The sequence below is a fragment of the Nomascus leucogenys genome, chromosome 15, assembly GCF_006542625.1.
Source record: "Nomascus leucogenys isolate Asia chromosome 15, Asia_NLE_v1, whole genome shotgun sequence".
Classification (NCBI taxonomy): Eukaryota; Metazoa; Chordata; class Mammalia; order Primates; family Hylobatidae; genus Nomascus; species Nomascus leucogenys.
This window is the reverse complement of record NC_044395.1, coordinates 49,519,382-49,545,345: the sequence shown is the minus strand read 5'-3', so window position 1 is coordinate 49,545,345 and position 25,964 is coordinate 49,519,382. Positions and strand designations below refer to the sequence as shown.

General features: G+C 38.6%; 1 protein-coding gene across 3 annotated transcripts in view; it reads left to right on the top strand.

Annotated features, from left to right (window-relative positions):
* TMEM135 (transmembrane protein 135) overlaps nt 1-25,964 on the top strand; it is a 273,418-nt gene that overhangs the window by 14,078 nt on the left and 233,376 nt on the right. The window contains exons 2-3 of one of the 3 annotated variants that reach the window (XM_030829053.1): nt 10,011-10,138; nt 13,829-13,921. In XM_030829053.1, coding sequence (XP_030684913.1) covers nt 10,011-10,138; nt 13,829-13,921 — 221 coding nt within the window. Of the gene's footprint in view, nt 1-10,010; nt 10,139-12,716; nt 12,746-13,828; nt 13,922-25,964 lie in introns of those variants that run through there. The other 2 variants (XM_030829055.1, XM_030829054.1) reach the window with 2 other exon arrangements.

Here is a 25,964-nt window from a genome sequence, read left to right as displayed (position 1 = left end):
TGGGGGCATCATGGTGTAACGCACTGGTTGTGAGTTACAAGATCTGAGTTTTTGTTTTGCTTTGTGATTTATAATGCGATTTCTTCATTTATAAATAGAAGAGAATCCTGGCCTTAACAACTTCATGGCTTGCTGTGGGAATCATATGAGATGGTGCACGTATAAAAGCTTTAAAAACTGTAAGAAGATAGGTATATATTGGTCTATGATACTTGGTTTCTTGTCATTTTGTTTGAGATATTTATATTTGGCTTTCGTAGCTTATGATTCTAACCTTACAAATAAAGATGTTGGAAGCAATTCAGATTTAGCTTATTAGAGTTCTTCAAAGAAACAGAAGCCTCTGTGTGTGTGTGTGTGTGTGTGTGTGTGTGTGTATAAAATAAAGAATTGGCTCACAATTTTGGAGTCTTAGTAAGTGCCAAGATCTGCAGCTGGCATGCTGGAGACCCAGAGAGCCAATGTGTAATTCCAGTGTGAGTCCAAAGGCCTGAGTACTAGAAGAGACAACGGTGTAAGTTCCAGTCTGAAAGCCAGCAGGCTGTAGACCCAAGAAGAACTGGTGTTTCAGTCAGGTCTGAAGACAGGAAAATACCAGTGTCCTAGCTCAAGAAATTAGGCAGTAGGAGTTTGTTGTTTTGTTCTCTTCAGGTCTTCAACTGAGGGGATGAAGCCTACTCACATTAGGAAGGACAATCTGTTTTTCTCAGTCTACTGATTCAAATGTTAATCTCACCTAGAAGCACCCTCATAGACATACCCAGAATAATCATTTGACCAAATGTCTAGGCATTCCTTGGCCCAGTTAGGTTGATACATAAAATTAAACGTGGTATACAGAAAAATTTGTTTGTTACAACAAATAATTCTGCCTCCTTTATTATGCTTTTTTTTTTTGACAGTCTTGCTCTGTCACTCAGGCTGGAGTGCAGTGGCATGACCTTGGCTCACTGCAACCTCTGTCTCCTGGGTTCAAGTGATTCTGCTGCCTCAGCCTCCTGGGTTGCTAGAATTATAGGCGTGTGCCACCACACCCAGCTAATTTTTTGTATTTTTAATAGAGACAGGGTTTTGCTATGTTGGCCACACTGGTCTTGAACTTCTGGTCTCAAGTGATCCACCCGCCTTGGCCTATGATAAATATTTTTTAAAAACAAGGTCTTATTTTATTTTTTTGGCAGAGTCTTGCTCTGTTGCCGAGGCTGGAGTGCAGTGGCGTGATCTTGGCTCACTGCAAGCCCCACCTCCCGAGTTCATGCCATTCTCCTGCCTCAGCCTCCCGAGTAGCTGGGACTACAGGCGCCCGCCAGCAGTCCCAGCTAATTTTTTTGTATTTTTAGTAGAGACGGGGTTTCATTGTGTTAGCCAGGATGGTCTCGATCTCCTGACCTCATGATCCGCCTGCCTCACCCTCCCAAAGTGCTGGGATTACAGGTGTGAGAACAAGGTCTTATTTTTAATTTTAATTTTAATTTAATTTTTTTTTTTTTTTGAGACAGGGTCTCGTGCTGTCACCAGGCTGGAGTGCAGTGGTGATCTTGGCTCACTGCAACCTCCAACTCCTGGGTTCAAGCGATTCTTCTGCCTCAGCCTCCTGAGTAGCTGGGATTACAGGCACGTGCCACCGTACCCTGCTAATTTTTGTATTTTTAGTAGAGACGAGGTTTCACCCTGTTGGCCAGGGTGGAAGGGTCTTATTTTTAAAAAGCATTTTGAAAATTTTTATTTTTAAAAAATTTAAAAAAATTAATTAATGAATTAATTAATTTTGAGATGGAGTCTCACTCTGTCACCCAGGCTGGAGTACAGTGGTGTGATCTTGGCTCACTGCAACCTCCGCCTCCTGGGTTCAAGCAATTCTCCTGCCTCAGCCTCCCAAGTAGCTGGGATTACAGGCACCCACCATCATGACTGGTGAATTTTTGTATTTTTGTTGAGATGGGGCTTCACCGTGTTGGGCAGGCTGGTCTTGAACTCCTGAACTCAGGCGATCCACCTGCCTCAGCCTCCCAAAGTGCTAACGTCAGCCACCGCGCCCGCCGAAAAATTTTTAGAAAAAAAATACAGGAGTTCTCTTGATTATGGATGAATATCCTACTTTAGTTCTGTTGTTTGAAGTTTTTTTTTTTTTTTTTTTTTTTTGAGACGAGTCTCGCTCTGTTGCCCAGGCTGAAGTGCAGTGGCGTGATCTCAGCTCACTGTGATCTCTGCCTCCCAGATTCAAGTGATTCTCCTGTGATTCTCCTGCCTCAGCCTCAGGAGTAGCTGGGATTACAGGCGTGTGCTACCACACCTGGCTAATTTTTGTATTTTTAGTAGAGACAAGGTTTTGCCATGTTGGCTGAGCTGGTCCCGAACTCCTGACCTGAAGTGATCCGCTCACCTCAGCCTCCCAAAGTTCTGGGATTACAGGCATGAGCTACCACACCTGGCCTTTCCCAGATACTCTGATTACCAGAGACGGAAATCTCTTCTTACTTAACACTTAATAAAACAAACCTGCACAACACAAGAAGGAATGGGGGTTGGATCAGGAAGCAATTCTGCAGAGTGAAGGAAACTAGCATTTTCAAAATGCCTACTATGTGCTACTCTGCTAAATACTTTATATTTGTTATCTTATTTATTAAAAAGTACCTATTAATAGATCTTGGGGCTGGGTGTGGTGGCTCACGCCTGTAATCCCAGCACTTTGTGAGGCCAAGGCAGACAGATCACGAGGTTAGGAGTTCGAGACCAGCCTGGCTAAAATAGTGAAAACCTGTCTCTACTAAAAATACAAAAATTAGCTGGGTGTGGTTGCACATGCCTGTGGTCTCAGCTGCTGAAGCAGGAGAATCGCTTGAACTGGGAGGTGGAGGTTGCAGTGGGCCGAGATCGCGCCACTGTACTCCAGCCTTGGTAACAGAGCATGACTCTGAAGCAAAAAAAAAAAAAAAAAAAAGAAAAAAGTAAATCTTATAGATCTTGGACAAGGAAGAGGGTAAAGTTAATTGCACAGCTGGTTGTTGTCTGGTCTCTTCTATTGGAATTAATTCTTTTTTATTTGCTAATTTAGTGTTCTGAATGTTGTTTTTCCATCTTCTTTCCTCTTTATTTTTTTGTAGACTAGAACTGTAGTTTCTAGCCCCTGAGTCATCATGGGTGCCTTATTTAGTCTTTCTGCAGGTTATATCACCAAATTTTGGAAGAGTCAGGTTATTTTTATATCTTAGTTGTAGTTTCCCTATGTTTTTGTGTGTTTCTCTGAGAATGGGCAACTTGAACTTCTGTAGGAGCTAGTAAGTCATAGGTTTAAATTTATAACATGCAGTATGGATAAGTGATAATTCTCCTTATTTAGAATGTGTTTTGACTTCAACATCAGTTGGTAGTTAAGAGCCACTTGCCTGACTTCAATCCCTGCTCTGCCTGTATCAGTCACCTTGAGTAACTTCATCTCTCTGTACTTTTTCTTTTTTCTTTCCTTTTCTTTTTTTTTTTTTTTTTTTTTTTTTTTTTGAGACGGAGTCTTGCTCTGTCGCCCAGGCTGGAGTGCAGTGGCATGATCTCGGCTCACTGCAAACTCTGCCTCCTGGGGTCATGCCATTCTCCTGCCTCAGGCTCCTGAGTAGCTGGGACTACAGGCGCCCACCACCACACCTGGCTAATTTTTTGTATTTTTAGTAGAGATGGGGTTTCACCGTGTTAGCCGGGGTGGTCTCGATCTCCTGACCTCGTGATCTGCCCGCCTCGGCCTCCCAAAGTGCTGGGATTACAGGTGTGAGCCACCGCACCCGACCTGTCCTTTTTCTTATCTCTAAAATGGTGATAATAAAATCATGCCCATTAAGATCATGCCCAATAAAATGAGGAGATTGAAATCTAAAGAGCATCTAAACAAGGATTTTTCATAGAAATAGTTGTGGGGTAAAGATTGTTATGAAATTAAATGAGTTGACATTTGTATGGTATATAGGATGGTGCCTGGCACAAGTGCTATATAAGCATTTTTTTAAATAAAATAAAAATTCTGGAACTAACATATTCAAAATATATAAATTCATTATGTTCTTTCCTTTAAAGCAGTTGTTCATACTCAATAAGGGGCACAATGCCTCCTAGGAGACATTTAACAATGTAGGCATTTTTGATGATCACAGCTGGGGGGTTTCTGTTGCCATTTAGAAAGTAGAGGGCAGGGATGCTGCTAAACATCCTTCAATGCAGAGGACAGCCTGCACAACAGATGATCTGGCCCAAAATGTCAGTAGTGCCAAGGTTGAGAAACTCTACTTTAAATAAATCATTTTTTCTAGAGATTAAGAAAGATTAAATAGATACAACATAAAATTGACTCTTATTTGCAAACTATTTAATTTTCCAAAGAAACTAGATTTCTCACACTATCACCCTTTAGAAATGTATTCTTCTAGAAGAGTTTAATGATCAAACTCAGAGGCTCACAGTAACTACTAATTTAGAGTTTGGTACTAGTAAGGCTAAGATCATGGGTCATTAATTAACCCTTTGATGGCCAATTAGCTTTATTCCATGGCCATAAAGTGCAATCCCAATACAGTCAACCATCTCTATGGCAAATGTGCAGCACTAATCACATGGGGAAAGAAACGGGAATAACAAGAGAATGTATATAGTGTTGATGGATGTTTAATAGTGATAATCTTATGAAGAGATACTTCTAAATTGGGGGCCTGACCTTATAATTTTGTATCACTCTTCAGTCTGTGCCCATCGTATTAGGTTGGTCTCTATACTTGCGTTTCATCAACTCTGCTTAATGCTGCCTGTCTTTTGACTCATGCTTGGAATATTTGTGAAGATATTAACTTATGTTTGCTTCTGCGTACTTTTTTTTTCTTGAGACAAAGTCTGACTCTGTTGCCTAGGCTGGAGTACAGTGGCACAGTCTCGGCTCACTGCAGCCTCCGCCTTCTGGGTTCAAGCAATTCTCCTGCCTCAGCCTCCTGAGTAGCTGGGATTACAGGTGCGCACCACCACGCCTGGCTAATTTTTGTATTTTTAGTAGAGATGGTGTTTCACCATGTTGGTCAGGCTGGTCTTGAACTCCTGACCTTGTGATCTGCCCGCCTCAGCCTCCCATAGTGCTGGGATTACAGACGTGAGCCACTGCATCCAGCCCCTTTTTCTGGGCACTTTATTGTTTTATAATTTTCAAATTTAGGTACATGATTTATTTCAAATTACTTTTTGTGTATAGTTTGAGGTAGGGGTCAAAGTATGCTCCCCACCCCCCCGCATAGATGTCCAATTCTTCCAATATCATTTATTTATTTATTTTTGAGATGTAGTCTCACTCTGTCGCCCAGGTTGGAGTGCCGTGGTGCGATCTCAGCTCACTGCAACCTCCACCCCCTCGAGTTCAAGTGATTCTCCTGCCTCAGCCTCCTGAGTAGCTGGGATTACAGGTGCCTGCCACCGTGCCCAGGTAATTTTTGTATTTTTAGTAGAGACGGAATTTCACCATCTTGGCCAGGCTGGTCTTGAACTCCTGACCTCGTGATCCACCCGCCTCGGCCTCCCAAAGTGCTGGGATATAAGCGTGAGCCACCGCACTCGGCCCATTTATTTTTAAAAAATTACATAATTTTAGAAGTAGAAAAAATGAACACTTTTGTTATGTAATTTAACCTTTAGTAAATGAGGAGACTGAAATCTAAAGAGCATGTTTCTAAACAAGGATTTTTCATAGAAATAATTGAGGGGTTAATAATAAAAATAAAATCTCTTAATTGTATTGTATTATGCCGATTGTTTCCACTCCCTGTTGAGATTTGTTTCTATGATAATTAATCCTTATTTCTCACACTTGTTCTCCTCGCCCCAATATTATAAATTGTAACATATATTTATTGTAGAAAGTCTGGAACGTATCCAAAAGTGAAAAGAAGAAAATTAAAATAATCTATTATCAACCATTTAGAGATAATCAGTGTATAACATTCTAGTATTTGTTCTGTATGTTCATTACAAATTATTTTTTGGTAATCTGTCTTTTCACTTTATATATTTTGATTCATTTTCCTAGGGCATTAAATAGTCTTCTAAAACCGGGTCATGTAAATACATAAATACAGATATATATTTTAACCATAGTGGTATGATGTGCCTTTTTTTAGCTAAATCTTTATATGCATGTTTGAAAAATTCATAAGAAATTAATGAATGTGAAATTGTTTGATCAAAGCATATGAACATTACAAAGTCTTTGATTATAAAATGTGATGTTTCTGAAGGTATCTGATGTCTGATGATTTTATACATGAGTCCAAGTGCTATTGTAATTACTACATGGCTAACACAATTATTGGTATGCTATTTGTTTAGATTAGTGCTTCCTAACCTTTTTCTTGCTGTAGTGTGCTGTGGTTTACATAGAAAATGATAAAAATATGTGGCACACTGGGGAAAACAGAGGCGGTGGTCACCCTGCCCTGTTACCTTGTGTCTGGCCTGGCTAACTAGACTACTGAGAGAATCAGTATTTTAGCCACTTGTAAACCTTGGTTAGAAGCTCTGGGTTGCAGCACAGTGATGATAAGGTCCTAGGTTATTTTCTGTGTCTTGTGTTAGATATTTCCTGTTTCTCACGATAGACTGTACAGTTTGGTCTATCAATATGGTAAATATGTACAATTTATGTACTTTACTGTTAATGGACATTTAGGTGATTACAGTTTTTGTAATGACAGATAATGCTGTAAATATGTCTTTTGGCGGACATAAGCACTTATTTCTTTTGAGTAAATACCCAGGAGTGGAATTGCTGGGTTATGGGGTAGGTACACATTTAATTAGATGCTATCAAACGGTTTTCCAAGGGGACCACAATTTTACATTGTCATGAGCAATATAAGAACTAATCCTAAAGCTGTGTGAGAATTGTAGTTGCTCTATATTCCCACTAGCACTTTATATTAACAGTTCTTGGCATTTTAGCCATTCTAATGTGTGTGTAGTGGTATTTCTCTGATGACTAATGGTGCTGGGAGCCTTTTATATGCCTATTGGTCATGCGAATGACTTTTTTTTTCTTACACAAAGTATTGAACTTTTAATTTTGAGATAATTGTGGATTCACATGCAGTTGTAAGAAGTACAGTTCTTCAAGAGATTCAGTTAACTCTTTTATCCAGTTTCTCCCAATTGTTTCATCTTGCAAAATAGTAGTATAATATCACAACAAATATACTGCCATTGATACAGTCAAAATACAGAACATTTCCATCACCAGAAGGATCCCTAATGTTGCCTTTTATAGCTATACTCTCTTCCACTTACCCACTCCACCTTAATCCCTGGCAACCACTAAGTTATTCATTTCTATAATTTTGTCATTTCAAGAACGTTATAGAGGCCAGGCACGGTGGCTCATGCCTATAATCCCAGCACTTTAGGAGGCCGAGGCGGGCGGATCGCCTGAGATCAGGAGTTCGAGACCAGCCTGGCCAACATGGTGAAGCCCCATCTTTACTAAAAATACAAAAAATTAGCTGGGCGTGGTAGTGGGTGCCTGTAATCCCAGCTACTTGGGAGACTGAGGCAGGGAGAATCGCTTGAACCCAGGAGGTGGAGATTGCAGTGAGTTGAGATCACGCCATTGCACTCCAGCCTGGGCAACAGAGCAAGACTTCGTCTCAAAAAAGAAACCCAAAAAAACAATGTTCTAGAAATGGAATAATACACTATGTAGCTTTAGGATTAGCTTTTTTTTTCCCCCCACTCAGTATAATTCTGTGGAAATTCATCAAGATTGTTTCATATATGCTTTTTATTGTTCATTTTTATTGCTGAATAGCATTTCATGTCATGGATATATCACAATTTGTTAAACCATTTACTTATTGAAGGGCATTGGGGTTGTTTCTGGTTTTTGACGGTTACAGACAAACCTGCTATAAACATTCCTTCACAGGTTTTTGTATAAGCATATGTTTTTATTTCTCAGAGATAAATACCCCAGGACTACAATTGCTGGGACAAATAATAGTTAATTGTTTAATTTTTCAAAAAACTGCTAAACTGTTTTCCAGAATTGCTATACCATTTCATATTTCCACCGGTAATGCATGAGTGATCCAGTTTTTCTGAATCCTTGCCAACATTTGGTGTTGTCAGTGTTTTTTATTTTAGCCATTCTGATAGTTGTAACATCTCATTGTGGCTTTAACTAGCATTTTCCTGATGGCTAATGTGTTTATTTGCTGTCTGTTTATCCTCTTCTGTGAAATGTCTGGTCATATATTTTCCTATTTTCTAATTGGATTGTTTGTTTTTTATTGTTGAGTTTTGGGACTTCTTTATGTATTCTAGATACTAGTTCCTTATTAGATATGTGATTTGTAAGTATTTTCTTCTCTTCTGGAGCTTGCCTTTTTAAATTTCCCAACAGTTCTTTAATAGAGAAAAAGTTTGAATTTTGATGAAGTTCAGTTTATCAATTTTCTCTTGTGAGTTGTGCTTTTGGTGTCAAGTCTAAGAATGCATTGTCCAGCCTTGTATCCATAAGATTTGCTCCATTTTCTCCCCCTAGAAATTTTGTAGTTTTATGTTTCACGTTTGTGCCTGTGATCCATTTTAAATTAATTTTTGCATAAAGTGTGAGACTTAGGTTGAGGTTTAGTTTTTCTTTTCTTTTAACCTATCATTTACCACACTGCCATATTATAGCTTATTGCTGTTGTTTGTGTCTATTTCCCTATGGAGATTTTATGTTCCTTGAAGGAAAAGATTGGGTCTTATTCATCATTGTTTTTCCTGTGTATGACAGTTGAATTGAAGTAATAGATGGTCAGTTTCAGAGGCTTGAAGACAGAGGGAGTAACAGAAGAATTGAGAAGATGCCGTTAGATTTGTTGATCTCTGACTTTAGGGAAAGTATTATCTCTAGAAAGATGGAGAATAAATGGAGAGTTTTATAGTCTTTCTCTTCTCAAGTGAGTTTTTCTCTTTCTTACACCCTCTTACTCCTTCCCTATTATGTTCTAACCTTTTTTGTTATATTGTTTCATTATGATGGAGAAGTACTCTTTTCCACGACTAGTGAGGAGTCTATTATTCTTCCCAATTCAGCTCATATCCCGTTCTCCATGAAAATCCTGCCTTCCCCTGTATTAAACTCACTGTGCTAAAATTCTGTGGTACTTTCTATTATATTACTAACACTTAATCAGTCCTCAGTATCTATATATCTTGCACATATTATGATTTGTATTGCTTTATTTCCTGGAATGTTAATAGTCTGCTCAATAAATACTTAGATTTCATGTCTATCCATATAATTGCTAAATTATTTCAGGGCCTTTTTTGGTTTTAATCTAGAAATCTTCCTTTCATATTCAGAGTTCACACAAAAAAAGGTTTTCAATCTAAATTTAAAAGCTAAGTCATGAAGACTGATAGGTTGATATTTTTTATAAAACAGTCTTATGATAAACTTCTGCAGTCTTTTGTATTGGGACTTATTTGTGTTTCTGTGTTCTGGTCACAGGTGATACTTAATTGTGTTGTTACTAGAATCTTTTTTTTTTTTTTTTTGCCACACAGTAGTCAAGTTTGAATAACTGAATGAATTTCTCTGGTTTCTATTAGTGAAGTTCTCTAATAGTAATAGACTGATAAAATCTGTAATATAGTTTTATTATAGCATCCAGTTTTTATTTGAATTGGAATTTTTTTCATTTAAAAGTATATTCCATTTTTAAGTTTAAAACTGTTTTAAGGCATTACAAATATTTACCTCAATATATGGAGATTATTCAACGTATGACCCATATCGTAATTCCTTGGTGTATATTTTACCCTCAATAAATCCAGGTGTCTTCCTTTCTATCCTGGCATTGTATTTTTATAGAGGATCCAGTAAAATGCCAGCATTTTTACTTTAATTTATATATATATATATGCTTTTATTCAGTAGCTTCCACATATAAGCTAATTTAAGTGGGAAATGTTGGTTGGATTAAACAAAAAATCCTTTCTCTTTCCAGATTGCAGCAATTCTCCGGAAACGGAAATTAGACTATTATTTACACAAACTACTCCCCGAGATCCTACAATCCGCTTCATTTCTAACTGCTAATGGGGCCTTGTATATGGCTTTCTTTTGCATTTTAAGGTTGGTACTCATAATCACCATAGATACTAATATAGGTTCTTTTATTGAAATGGAAACAAGTATGTGTTTACATAAATGTTATGTGGGTTACTGTCCCCACCCCCCTTTTTCTAAATCTGTGAAGTGACATTTATGTCAATGAAAGCTTGTAAAACCAGGAACTGTGGGCCTCTTGACCTCAAGATGTAATATAAACTTTAAATTATTGGTGTAGTTATATAGCAAAAATGCTTTAAGATGTCATACATATTCGGAGGCCTGTTATATTTACCAAGTTGTTGAATACAATTTCTTAGCTTTTCAATTTCACAAATCAGGAATTCAAAGCAACTAACTATTACATAGGTTAGGGCCACATGCAGTGAACAAACTTCAAAAGGACTGTAACGTACACATTTTTATTTATAAAACAGTAAGTTAACTCCTGGTATATTCTGTTGTTGGAACTTTTGGTCCTGATTCAGTCTTATATATTACCTGTGCTGCAACTTTATACATCGTAGAGATGCAGATAGAATTCAGTCTCTTGAGTGCTCTTATCTGACATATTTATTAGCTATTACTTCTTTTTATTTTTTTCCTGTTGATTGCTGAAAACTCAAACTTACGTTTATTTATTTATTTTTAAAAATAGCTTCCTGTTAGTGTTGCACAAAGTAGTTGTGCAGGTATATTTTAACTGCAATTAAAAGTATAATTTCTGACCGGGCGCGGTGGCTCACGCTTGTAATCCCAGCACTTTGGGAGGCCGAGGCGGGTGGATCACAAGGTCAGGAGATTGAGACCATCCTGGCTAACACGGTGAAACCCCGTCTCTACTAAAAAGTACAAAAAATTAGCCGGGCATGGTGGCGGGCGCCTGTAGTCCCAGCTACTCGGGAGACTGAGGCAGGAGAATGGCGTGAACCCGGGGGGCGGAGCTTGCAGTGAGCCGAGATTGCGCCATTGCACTCCAGCCTGGGCGACAGAGCCAGACTGTGTCTCAAAAAAAAAAAAAAAAAAAAAGTATAATTTCCAAATGTCTTTTACAGATTTTTCCCTAAGATCATTATGAGATCATTAATATTTATAAACTTTTAGATTATGCAGAAAATAATTGATAAGGTTTTTATACTATTGAACAAATCGTGCCTTTAAATTGACATGAAAATCTATGTAAGGAATTCTCTATCATGTGCTCTCTAGAAAGTTTCTATGATGGCCGGGCGCGGTGGCTCACGCCTGTAATCCTAGCACTTTGGGAGGCCGAGGCAGGTGGATCACGAAGTCAGGAGATAGAGACCATCCTGGCTAACACAGTGAAACCCCGTCTCTACTAAAAATACAAAAAATTAGCCAGGCGTGGTGGCATGCGCCTGTAGTCCCAGCTACTCGGGAGGCTGAGGCAGGAGAATTGCTTGAACCCAGGAGGCGGAGGTTGCAGTGAGCAGAGATCGCACCACGCACTCCAGCCTGGGTGACAGAGTGAGACTCCGTCTCAAAAAAAAAATGAAGAAAGTTTCTACGATTAGGTTTTGAAAAAATTGCGATTAAGTATACCTTGCTATTGCAGCATCTTTATGTTCTATGAACCTGTTTGGTTAAGTTGTAGAAGCGTGTATCCTGAAGATACTAGGAGATCATAAGAACTCATGAGGTGGTTGAGGGTCAGGGTGGAACTGAAAATGTCACTTACATTTTGTTCCTAATCGGGTAGATGAGATGCTGTTAGTTGAGGTAGGGAACTCAGAAGCAAAAGCACATTTGAGAAATACAGTGAAATCTGCTTTGGGCATGTTGCTTTTTCTGGTGCCTATGGAACATCTACGTTAACATGTCCAATAAACATTTGAAAGTTGAACTTAGAATATATTTAAGGTAACCTCCATGTTCTCCGTATAACTGATTCACTAAGTCCATTTTTCTTAAGATTTTACATTCAATAACTTAAGTCCTTTATGGATTTTATACTGGAGTCTTCACAGGTGGAAGGTTTCTGATGCCAATGTCAAAAAATACCCAAGTTATATGTCCTCAATAGCTTTTCTAATCTTTTTAAATCTGAACTTCAATTTAAGAAATTATTTCAGGCCAGGTATGGTGGCTCATACCTGTTATCTCAGTACTTTGGGAGGCCAAGATGGGAGGATTGCTTGAGGCTGGCAGTTCGAGGCCAGCCTGGGCAACATGATGAGACTCTGCCTGTTAAAAAAAAAAAAAAATTAACCAGGCGCGGTAGTGTGCCCGTAGTCCCAGCTAACTTGGGAGGCTGAGGCAGGAGGATCCCTTGAACCCAGGAATTTCGGGCTGCAGTGAACCATGATTGTAGCACCGCATGCCAGCCTGGGTGACAGGGCAAGACCTTGTCTCTAAAAAAAGAAAAATCTTTATTCTTATCTATATCTATCTATATAATTTTCATAATGTATAATTTAGCAATTTACCAACTTTGTTCAGATAATTTCTTGTAATTTTTACTTGCTACTTATCCCTTTCTTAGGAACATATGTTTTGAAGGAAAAAAAACTTCCTCATGTCTCCAAATATTTTTTTTTCTCTTAAAAAACCTGTGTTGGCTCACACCTGTAATCTCAGCACTTTGGGAGGCCGAGGTGGATGGATCATGAGGTCAGGAGTTTGAGACCAGCCTAACCAACATGGTCTCTACTAAAAATACAAAAAATTAGCCGGGCGTGGTGGCAGGCACCTGTAATCCCAGCTACTCGGGAGGCTGAAGCAGGAGAATCGCTTGAACCCAGGAGGCAGAGGTTGCAGTGAGCCAAGACTGCGCCACTGCACTCCAGCCTGGGCAACAGAGCAAGACTCCATCTAAAAACAACAACAACCAAACCAAAAACAAAACCCAGACAGCTACTGGTCATTTGTCATTTGTCATTTATGAGGTACTATGAGGATTCCTACTTTCAAGGAATATACTCTAGTAAATGAAAAATGACGTACACATAAAACTAAGATATAGAAAATACTTTAGTAAATGCTGTAAGAAAAAGTTATCAAGGGTTGTGGAAGCAAAGAAGGGAAAACATTTATTGAATGTCTACCATGTGTTGAAAAAATAGTCATAATAATAGTAATAACAGCTAACACTTTCTGAGTACTTGTTATGTGTCCTTCATGGCGCTGGGAAATATCTCATATAGTTCTCTTAATGGCTCTATGAGATAGGTAATATTATCCTCATTTGATAAATAAAGGAAACTGAGAAGCCAGAGGGTTTGCATAGCCAGCAGGTTTGGATCCAGGGAATGCCTGAATGAACGTGGCCAGCTATTATTGAAAGGAGTGTTACCCACTAGTTGTTACTGTAGCAGCCTTAATGAGAGTTGGTGAGAGACTTAACTAAGGCAGAGGCAGTAGGTTGGAGAGGAATTTGAAAGATAAATTGCATCTGTAATAATTTAAGGGAATAATTTAATATGTGGGATAAGGGAAACAGAAAGTTAAGGATGACGCCTGTCAAACATAAGTGGATAGGTGGATGTTGATGCTATTAACCTAGGAAAATAGAGGAGAGAGAACAAGTTCTTGGGGCTAGGGGAGAGAGTTAATGAGTTTGATTTTGAATATGTTTATTTTGAGGTACTGTGGTACATTTAAATAGAGGATGGATGGAGAAGGGAAACTTCTATTCATAATAACTGAAGTGACCAACTAGGAATTTCATACAAAAATTCCAAATTTGAATTTCAGGAAGATACTTGGAAAATTCTACTCATGGACTCCTGGCTTTGGTGCCGCTCTGCCAGCATCTTATGTGGCCATTCTCATTGAAAGAAAAAGCAGGTAAAATTTCATATATTTATTTAACAGAACTGATTTCCTGTCCCCTACCCAACTATAATTTTTTTTTTTTTAATTATCACTTACAGGGATGAGAAATATTTCTAGATATATTTTTTCAGTTCTGCAGATATTTAATTGAAAATTAATTTTATATTAATATTTATATGTATTTTATATTTATTATCTATAAAAATATAAAAGTGGACATTATAGAGCAGTAATAGCCTCTGCTTACTAAAAGATTAGAGAGTTCTGTGATGTGACCTAACTAAAATATGGCTATGCAAATTCTAGACCAGGTGGCTTATTCCTGTAATCCCAGCACCTTGGGAGGCTGAGGCGGGTGGATCACTTGAGCCTTGGAATTTGAGACCAGCCTGGCCAGCATTGCAAAACCCTGTCTCTACAAAAAAAAATACAAAGAAAATTAGCTGGACGTGTTGATGTACTCGTGTAGTCCCTGCTACTCAGGAAGCTGAGGTGGGAGGATCACCCGAGTCCCCAGAGGTCAAGGCTGCAGTGAGCCGTGATCATGCCACCACACTTCAGTCTGGGCAACAGAGTGAGACTCCTGTCTCAAAAAACATGCAAATAAACAAACAAATTATAATCAAAGATTTTTTCCATAGCCATAATAGCATTTCACACTTAAGAAAATTAACAATAGTTTTTTATTATCATCTAGATCTGTACTTCGCTTACTTTGCTTCAGGCTCTTTGAGTGATCTCAAATCAATTATTATTATTATTACTAATTTATTTATTTTCCTCTTGGTCTGTTGCGCAGGCTGGAGTGCAGTGGTGCGACCTCGGCCCCCTGCAACCTCCGTCTCCCGAGTTCAAGCAATTCTCCTATCTTAGCCTCCCGAGTAGCTGGGATTACAGGTGCATGCCACTATGCCCGGCTGATTTTTGTGTTTTTTTAGTAGAGACAAGGTTTCACCATGTTGGCCAGGCTGGTCTCAAACTCCTGACCTTGTGATCCGCCCGCCTTGGCCTCCCAAAGTGCTAGTATTACAGGCGTGAGCCACTGTGCCTGGCTCATTTATTTTTAAGACATTTTGTATTTAAAAAAATTTTTTTATTGTTATCAGCCTGAAATTTTCCATGTGAATAAATATGATTTCTATAAAATGTTGCAAACTTACATGAACTGTTCAGTCAGGTAAACAGTTAAAATTTAAAGATTTTGCCATAAAAAATACCTGCCATCTCATGAATAATTGTTTTTATTGCTGAGGAATTTATCCACCTTTGTCCCAGATAAATCAAGAAAGGATCATGTATTGAAACTACTTATGAAGATGCTTATTGTAGTCATTGGCCCTCTGGTAAGAGTGTGAGTAATTCTCGTCAAATAACCAAATATTAAACTACTAGAAGCCACTCTTATTTATTTATTTATTTATTTATTTTTTTGAGATGGAGTCTCACTCTGTCTCTAGGCTGGAGTGCAATTGTGCGATCTCAGCTCATTGAAACTTTCTACTCCCTGGTTAAGCAATTCTCTTGCTTCAGCCTCCCAAGTAGCTGGGACTACAGGCACGTGCCACCGTGCCCAGTTAATTTTTGTATTTTTAGTAGAGACGGGGTTTCACTTTGTTGGCCAGTATGGTCTTGATCTCCTGACCTTGTGACCCACCCACCTCGGCCTCCCAAAGTGCTGGGATTACAGGCGTGAGCCACCACACCTGGCCCATGAAGCCACTCTTAATACATTTTGTAACTGTCATAGTACCTAAATTTTTGTGGTTCTCTGTTTGATTATATCAATGACTACAATACTTAAACTTTTGGATTATTAGAATGACTAAAATCAAAGGATTAGTGAATGTTATAACCTCAGCAAAATCAAGTCAGTAATTCCAGGAACATAGGTTACTGCACCTGAAAAGAGAGTACAGCATGATTGTTGAAGCATGGATTTTGGAGCTGTGCTATCTGGCTTAGGAGCCCAGCTCTGCCACTTACTGTGTGATATTCATTACTTGAAAAATGAAAATAATGATAATCTATTTGTAGGATTGTTTATTTTATTTTATTTTATTTTTTTGAGACAGAGTCTCGCTCTGTTGCCCAGGCTGGAGTGCAGTGGTGCAATCTCGGCTCACTGCAACTTTTGCCTCCCAGGTTCAAGTGATTCTCCTGCCTCAGTTTCCCACATAGCTGGGATTACAGGTGCCTGCCACCACGCCTGGCTAATTTTTGTATTTTTAGTAGAAACGGGGTTTTACCATGCTAGCCAGGCTGGTCTCGAACTCCCATCCTCCGGAGATCCACCTGCTTTGGCCTTCCAAAGTGCTGGGATTACCTGCGTGAGCCACTGCGCCCAGGCTTATTTTATTTTTTTTGAGACAGAGTCTCACTCTGTCACCCAGGCTGGAGTAATAGTGGCTTGATCTTGGCTCACTGCAACCTCTGCCTCCTGGGTTCGAACAGTTTTCCTGCCTCAGCCTCCCAAGTAGCTGGGACCACAGGCATGAACCACCAAGCCTGGCTAATTTTTGTATTTTTAGTAGAGATGGGGTTTCGCCATGCTGGCCAGGCTGGTCTCGAACTCCCAAACTCAGGTGATCCGCCTGCCTCAGCCTCCCAAAGTTTTGGGATTACAGGCATGAGCCACTGGGCCCGGCCTGTCGGGTTGTTTAGATAATTAAGTGAATTAATATATGTTAAAATGCTTAGAACAGTGCCTGACATATAGTAAGAGTTATATATGTGTTAAGTAGTATTTTTGTTTTTTTTGCCTGTAAGTAGAGAGAGTTATTCTGGTGATGGTAACTTCCTAATCAATAGAAAACTGTATATATTGGTTTTGAAAAGATATTTTTGAAATATGTCAGTTACATTAAACTAAAGATGCTTTAAATCAAGGTAGCTACTATTTACTCATATTTAGCACTCAAATAATTAGATAGCATTTTTGCAGTTATGTACCTACTTTTCAACACAAGCTGTTGAACACCTTTGTAACAATCAACTAGAGTCAATGGTTATTAACATTTTGCCATTTTACTTTATTTGTATGTGAATATATGTGAATGTGTGTTTTTTCTGTGTGTGTGAGCCATATGGAAACATATTATAAACATCATGCCACTTTACTCCTGAGTACTTCAGCACGCATCTCTTAAAATAAGGATATTTTTCTACAGAATTACAACACTATTATCACACACAAGACAATTAACAACCATTTTTTCATACCATCCAGTTCATATTGTCCTAAAATGGCTTTTAATGCTAGTTTTTTGAACCAGAATCTAGTCAAGGTTGATGTGTGTTGGTGTATTTCTTTCTTTTCCTTTTTCTAAAAGTACTTTTTCTTGAGATAGGGTCTTGCTTTGTCACCCAGGCTAGAATGCAGTGATGTGATCATAGCTCACTGCAGCCTCAATCTCCCGGGCCCAAGAGAGCCTCCTGCCTTAACACCACCCTCCCACTGACTCCCCAACCCCCCACCAGTAGCTGGGACTGCAGGTGCACACCACTATGCTCAGCTAATTTTTTATTTTTTATTTTTTAATTTAATTAATTTATTTTTTTTGAGATGGAGTCCCGCTCTGTCTCCCAGGCTGGAGTGCAGTGGCGCGATCTCTGTTCACTGCAAGCTCCACCTCCCGGGTTCACGCCATTCTCTTGCCTCAGCCTCCCTAGTAGCTGGGACTACAGGTGCCCGCCAGCTAATTTTTTTTTTTTGTATTTTTAGTAGAGACGGGGTTTCACTGTGTTAACCAGGATGGTTTCGATCTCCAGACCTCGTGATCTGCCCGCCTCGGCCTCCCAAAGTGTTGGGATTACAGGCGTGCGCCACTGCACCCGGCCCAATTTTTTATTTTTATATTAAGTAGCTGAGGTCTCACTATGTAGCCCAGGCTGGGCTGGTCCTGAGCTCAAGTGATCCTCCTGCCTTGGCCACTGAAACTGTTGGGATTACAGGTGTGAACCACTGCACCTGGCCTATTTTCTTTTAATCTAAGATAGTGTCTTCACTTTTTCCCTCTACAGCATTGCTTTATTGAAGTGACCAGGCCAGTTGTCTCGTTGTATGTAATACATTTCTGATTTGTCTGAGTTATTTCTTCATGGAATTGGTGAATTGGTTCAACAATTGGCCCCCAAGCCCAATATCATTATGGTTTTTGCTGACGCGTAGAGGTACGTACTGCCTTGGTGGTCTTGTATGAGATCCGGAAGAAATCTCTGGATTAAAGCAGAGATTCTTGTTCTTTTCCCTTACTTTCTCCCAAATAAACAGGATGTCTCTCTCTCTGTGTGTTGAACTGCTTGGAACTGAGCATGAGGTGACACAAGCATCCCTGTGGCCCCCATCCCTGGGACTGCGCTAGGTCAGACTTGAAGCCAGCACAGCAGTGGGTCTTGCCCAAGGCTAGCTGTAACCATTACTTGGCTACCACTTGTGTTCACTCAAAGCCCTAGGGCTCTATAATCAACAGGTGGCAAAGCCAGCCAGGTTTGTGTCCTTCCCTCTGGGTGACAAGTTCCCCCGGGCCCTGGGCAGGTCCAAAGATGTTGTCTGGGAGCCAGGGATAGGAGTAAGAAAAGTTTGCCTGATATTCTTTTCCACTGTGGCTAAACTGGTGCTCAAACCACAATATAAAGTGCTTCCCACTCTTCCCTCCCCTTTCCTCAGGCAGAGGAGCCTCTCCATGTGGGCACCACCACCACCAGCCATGGCGGGCTTCTGACTGGCCACCACTGATGTTCACTTAAATACCACAGGCTCTTCAGTCAGCCTGTGGTAAATGCTGCCAGGCCTGGGACTCACCCTTCAGGGCAGTGGGACCCCCTCTGGCCTAGGGTAGGTTCAGAAATGCTGTCCAAGAGCCTAGACCTGGACTTGGGGACTCCAGGAGCCTGCTTGTTGCTTTACCCCACTGTGTGCAAGCTGGTCCCTAAGTGCAAGACAAAGTCCCCTTTTGTTTTCCTTCTGCTTTTCTCAGACAGAAGGAGTCTTTTGCCATAGCCACCACAGCTGGGAATGTGCTAGGTCACAGCTGTAGTGAGCACGTCTCAGAGCCCAAGGCTATAGCATACTCCTTGGGTATCGCTCCTAGTTATAAGGGCTTGTTAGTCTGCAGGTGATGAATAATCCTGCTAGTACCCGGTGCTTCCCTTCAAGGCAGCAGGTTCCCTTTTGGCCCAAGGTATGTCTAGAAATGTCATCCAGGAGCAAGGCTTGGAATGGAGCCTTCATGACTCTGCCTAGTGCCTTCTCCTACTATGATATCCAGTGATGACATCTTATTTAACTGTAGTATAATATAAAACCAGGAAGTTGACATTGCTGTCAGCTACACTGTAGACTTCATTCAGTATTCACTAATTCTTATGTACACTCATTTGTGTACGTGTCTATGCAGTTTGTTCCCATGGATAGAGTTGTTTACCCACCACTAAAATCAATGTCCAAAACTGTTTCAACACTACCAAGGATTGCCCTTGAACTATCCCTTTGTAGTTGCACCATTTTCATCAATTCCTGTCTCCTGGTAACAACTAGTCTACTTTTCATTTCTATATTTATATCATTTTGAGGAAGTTATATAAATGGAATGATGCAATGTATAACATTAGGACATAGGCTTTTTCTTTTTTAAACTAAGCATGATGCCTTTGAGATCCATCTAAGATGTTGCTTGTATTACTAAGTTTCTTCCTTTTTTATTGCCTAGTAGCATTCTACTCTGTGGATATACCAGAGTTTGTTAAACATTCACTTGTCAAAGGACATTTATGTTATTTTCAGTTTTTGGCTGCTCCATCCATGAACATGGTTTCTCTCTCCATTTAATTAGATCTTTTATTTCTTTTCATCAGTTTTTATAATTTGCAGAATGCGTTTCATATACGTGTTAGATTTACACCTGTTTCCCTTTTTGGGAACAATTGCAAATGATTTTTCTGTTTTTGTAACAGCTTTATTGAGTCATAATTCATATTCCATACAGTTCACCCTTTTGAAAACTGCACAATTCATTGGTTTTTAATATATTCACAAAGTTGTTTAACTACCATGACAAACAATTTTAGAACATTTTATTCGCCTCAAATAGAAACCCCTTTAACTGTCACCCCCTAATCCTTCATCCTCCTCACCCAGCCCTAGGCAACCACTAATTTCTGTCTCTAAAGATTTGCTTCTTCTGGACATTTTATATAATGGAGTCATACAATATGTGTCATTGGTGACTGGCTTCTTTTACTTAATGTAATGGTTTTGAAGTTTGATGTCATATATATCATTTCATTACTTTTTATTGCGAAGTAATAATTCATTATATGGATACGTCACATTTTATTTATTCATAAGTTGATGGAAATTTGAATTGTCCCACTTCCTGGTTATGAATGATGCTACACTAAACATTTGTGGACACATTTTTGTGTGGACATATGTTTTTATTTTTCTGGATTATGTACTCAGGAATGGAATTGCTGCGTTAATATGGCAACTCTTTTTAGCTTTTTGAGGAACTGCCAAACTGTTTACCAAAGTAGTTGTACCATTTTCTGTTTTGTTTGGCAGTATATAAAGGGTCCAATTTCTTCACATTTCAGCTATCACTTGTTATTACATGTCTTTCTGATGATAGTCATTGTAGTGGGTGTGAAGTATTTCATTATGGCTTTGATTTTTCTCAGATGACTAATGATATTGAGCATCTTTTCATATAGTTTTTGACCATTTACGTATCTTCTTTGGAGAAATGTCTACTCAAATCCTTTGCCCATGTTTTCATTGGGTTATTTATCTTTTAATTATTGAGTTGTAAGAGTTCTTTAGATATTCTAGATATAATTTTCTTACCAGATATATAATTTGCAAATATTTTCTCCCATTCAGAATGTTGTTTTTTCACTTTATTGATCTTGTCTTTGAAGCAGAAAAGTTTTTAATTTTGATGAAGAAGTCCAAGTTATCTATTTTTTCTTTCTTTTTTTATTTGTTTTTTTGTGACAGAGTCTTGCTCTGTCGCTGAGGCTGGAGTGCAGTGGTGTGATCTTGGCTTCTGCAACCTCCACCTCCTGGGTTCAAGCAATTCCCCTGCCTCAGCCTCCCAAGTAGCTGGGACTGCAGGTGTGTGCCACTACACCCCGCTAATTTTTGTATTTTTTTTTTTTTTTAGTAGAGATAGGGTTTTGCCATGTTGTCCAGGCTGGTCTCGAGCTCCTGACCTAAGGTGATCTGCCTGCCTCACAAAGTATTGGGATTACAGGCGTGAGCCACTGTGCCCAGCCTGTTGTGTTTTTTGTGTCGTATTTAAGAAATCATTACCAGCACGAATATTTAGCTCCAAGTTTTATTTTACTTTATTATTTATTTATTTGTTTATTTTTTGAGGTGGAGTCTTGCTCCATCTCACACTCACTGGAGTGCAGTGGCATATCTTTGCTCACTGCAACCTCCACCTCTCTGGTTCAAGTAATTCTTCTGCCTTAGCCTCCCAGGTAGCTGGAACTACAGGTGCATGCCACCACACCCAGCCAATTTTTATATTTCTAGTATTGATGGGGTTTCACCATGCTGGCCAGGTTGGTCTTGAACTCCCGAACTCAGGTGATCCACCTGCCTCGGCCCCGCAAAGTGCTGGAATTACAGGTGTGAGCCACTGTGCCTGGCCATGTTTTCTTTTAAAAGTTGTATAGTTTTAGTTCTTACATTTAAGTCTTTCATCCATTTTGTATGTAGTGTGAAGTAGAGAGTATTAAGTTTTAAATTTCATTTTCCGCATTTGTTGCTATGACATATAAATATAGTAGAATTTTTTGTGTTTTATCTTGACTTCTGTGACCTTGCTGAATTTATTAGTTTTAAGAGTTTTTGGTACATTCCTTGAGATTTTCTATACAGACAATTATGTTGTCTGCAAATAGGGATGGTTTTATTTCTTTTCCAATCCATATGTCTTTTTTTCTGCTTGTATCTTGTATCTGCTCTTAGCGGGAGGCATTCAGTTTTTCATCATTAAGTGTGTTGTTAGCTGTGAGGTGGTTTTTCAGATGCTCTTTGTTAGGGTTAGGACATTTACATTCATTTCTAGTTTGCTGTGAACCTTTATCATGAATGGATGTCATATTTTGTTATATGTCTTTTCTGCATCTATTGATAAGATCATGTGATCTTTTTTCTTTTCTTTTTTTTTTTTTTTTTGAGACGGAGCCTCACTCTGTCGCCCAGGCTGGAGTGCAGTGGCATGATCTCGGCTCACTGCAACCTCTGCCTTGTGGGTTCAAGCGATTCTCCTGCCTCAGCCTCCCAAGTAGCTGGGACTACAGGTGCGTGCCACCTCGCCTGGCTAATTTTTGTATTTTTAGTGGAGACGGGGTTTCACCATATTGGCCAGGCTGGTGTTGAACTCCTGACCTCGTGATCTGCCCTCCTTGGCCTCCCAATGTGCTGAGATTACAGGTGTGAGCCACCAGGCCTGACTGAGCTTTCTTCTTTCGCCTATTTGTAGCGTTTTTTTTTTTTTTTTTTTTTTTTTTTAATATCAACAAGGACAAGATCATTGACAGTGATGTTTGTCTACAGCTGGTTTTCTCAACTTTGGCACTATTGACATGTTTTGGGCCAGGTAATACCTTATTGGGAGGGCTCTCTTGTGCAGTGTATCTATACATGCCATTAGCACTGCCTTCCCCACCCCACCAAGTTGAGATAACCAAAAATTCCTGCAGGCATTGCTACATCTCCCCATGGAACAAATCTCTCCTTGTTGAGAACTACTGATCTGTATCTTTACGAATTTTCTTAGTCTAGTTTTTTCATTTGCTGAGAGAAAAGTGTAAAATCTCCAACTGTGATTCTGGAATTGTCTGTTTCTCTTTTTAATGCTATCAATTTCTGTGAAGGTTTTATTGGTATATGCACTTTTTTGTTACCATTTCTTCATGATGTCATGATGAATTGAACCTTTTATCCATATGGAATGTCCTTCTGTAGCTCAGATATTATTTGTTCTGAAGTTTATTTTTATTTGATTTTTTTATTTCTTATTTTTTTTGAGATAGAGTCACACTCTGTTGCTCCTGCTGGAGTGCAGTGGCATGATGTTGGCTCACTGCAACCTCCACCCACCGGGTTCAAGCAACTCTTGTGCCTCAGTCTCCTGAGTAGCTGGGATTACAGGCACGCGCCACCATGCCTGGCTAATTTTGTATTTTTGGTAGAGACGGGGTTTCACCATGTTGGCCAGGCTGGTCTCAAACTCCTGACCTGAAATGATCCACCCGCCTTGGCCTCCCGAAGTGCTGGGATTATAGGCATGAGCCACCGCGCCTGAACTATTTTTATTTGGTATTGATATAGCTACTCCAACCTTTTCATGTTTACAGTTTGCAGAGTGTATTTCTTTCCAATTAATTTCAAACATCTGTGTCTTTATATTTAAAGTTTTTTTTCTTTTTAGCAGATAACATACAGTGGGGTCTTATTTTTTTAAAATCTATTCTGCTAGTGTTAGCTTTTAAATTAGATTATTCAGTTCATTAACATTTGAGGAATTTATTATTTATTGGTATGGCTAGGTTGAGTGTGCCATTTTATTATTTGTTTTCTGCTTTTCATTTGTCTGTTCCTCCTTACTTCCTTTGTATTGTTTGATTTTTTTTTGTTTTGTTTTTAGAATTCCACTTTAATTTTTTTTTCGTTATTTTCTTTTAGTGCTTGCTCTGTGGACTACAATATACATCTTTGAAGTTTCTTAATGTTACCATTTTACTACCTCTCAAAATGTGGCAATCTGTCTAGGTCCATCTTAGGGCTGCTTATTATTGGATTTGTTTTTTGTTTGTTGGTTTGTGTTTTCTCTTTCTTTGAACACTAACATTAGTTCAAATACAGTAAAACCAAAGTAAAAGAGTGTTACTGATATTAAGAGCAATAACTTCTTAGGGCATAAAGAGAAGTTTCCTGGATGTGAGGTGATAATGTGGATTTGGGTTGCTAGTTTATTTTCTATTTTATTTTCACTTTTGATAGCTGAGGGTTTTTTTTTTTTAAGCTTTCTGTTTTTATTTCCTGTAAATGAGCTTTTGCACTAGTGTTTCATTCTTAGGCACTGGTTGTTCAAAGAAAATTTTTGGGTATTACAGATTATGACGTATTCTAAATATTAGCTGAAGTGGTTTTATTGTTTTAACGACTTAATAAGAAATTTAAGTCTAGCTTTGTTTAACTTCTTTATAACTGTTATCACATGGTTGCTGAAGAAAAATTGACCCTTCCCTTGATCTGATTGTTACATTATTGAACTCTTTGTGTATGTGTTGATTTAGTTCTTTTGTTTATTAGGTGATGCAGTTAACAATACTGGGAAATAGCTCTGTAGTTCTTTCTGTTGAGAGTTGGGTATGTCTGTGCATATCAATCACAATTCCTGGTTGGGTTTAATTAAAAACTTTAATTTTTGTTTTTTAGTGTTGTTCACAAGCTTAGTGACTTTAAGAAAAAAATCAGGTTTTGTATTTTTTCTTTTCCCTTTGGAGTTAAACTTTAAAACAGAGATCTCTTGACAAGTTGCCTTACAGTGTGTCTTGTTTTAAGTAAATGTGTCTGCGTATTTGGAATTTGTGAGTTACTTTAGTAGCTTAATTTGCTCTGAAAAAGTATTCTTTACTTACCACGAATTTATGTAAGACTTCATTGAATATCAAGATCCATTAAAAGCTTATAAGTAATTTACAAGAGTTGATGTTATGCATATTTTAAAATTATTACATCTAGTGCCAAAAATCAAGCATATTAGTATCATAGTTCTTGTTTGGTAAGGAAGAATTTATAATTATGCCTTTAATTCACAGAGAAAATCAATGATATGCTGGTGGAAATAGCCAGCAGGCAGCTGGAAATGTGAGTCTAGGTTCAAGGGAAAGATGGTAGTTAGAGAAATAAAAATGGGAAGTTTTCCTCTAATAGGTGGTCGTTGAAACTGTGGAAGTAGATTCATGTGTGAAAGCCCAGTATGAGAGGAGGTCTAAGATTGAACATTTAGAAGCAGCAACATTTAAGGAGCCAGTTGTCAATTGAAATATATACATTTCAGTCTTTAAATTTAATGTCAGCAATATACTAGAAAGAGTAGAAGAAACATATTGTGATGACTAGCAGTTTCTTTTTACAAAATAGCAAATACTGGTAGTCCTAAGTTTTAAACCTCTAAAGCTTTAACAGTGCAATCTTTACTCTGAGATTTTGCATTCAGTTGTATAATCAGTTTTTCAAAAAGTATTTAATGAGGTGAGAACATACAGTATGCACTTATCTCTCTTTCTATCTGGATATAGATATAAATACATAGGTAAAGATCTATCTATCTGTAAATATCTTCATCTATATTGGTTTAAGTTTCTTTCTTCCTCTTTTTTCCTTCTCTCTAATCCGTTCATCAATTACCCCCTCCCTTTCTAGTAGTATTAAGCATGCTTTGCTTGCTAGTTTCTGACACCCAGTAAGAGGGCAGCTTACTTAAATCTTAATCGCATCATTGTGGGGTTCTGAGAAAGCTTTGAAGTTGTTTCCAGGGTTGCTTAAAAAATTTGTGCCACAAAGGACTCTGATCATAGTAACTCAGTAGGAAGCATTGGTAACATCTAGTTTATCTGTAGGAGGGCTGTTAAGAACTAGTCTTCTTTTTCTTTTTCTAGGAAGTGCTTTGTTTGTGGTTTAGAAAGAAGTTGTTCTGATGGATTTTGTTTTGTAGAATTGCTGTGGAATTTGCTTTGATATTTAGTATTAGTTAAGAATTGCAGTGTGCTCAAACAGGAACATGGATTAAAGTATCAACAATTGCATATTTATTGCAAGCATACTCATTTGTTGAATTATTAAATTGCACTATAGTACTTATGAAACTCCAAACCAGGTATGACCAGAATGAATGATCTATATAATATGCGAATAAAAGAATACTCATAAATTTCGTCTGTAAGTTCTTGGTATCTTCAAGTTTCATTGGCATGTTAACTTCACCAGAAGATTAAACACTTTGTAGCCTTCTGTAAAGTTTACTCTTTATGT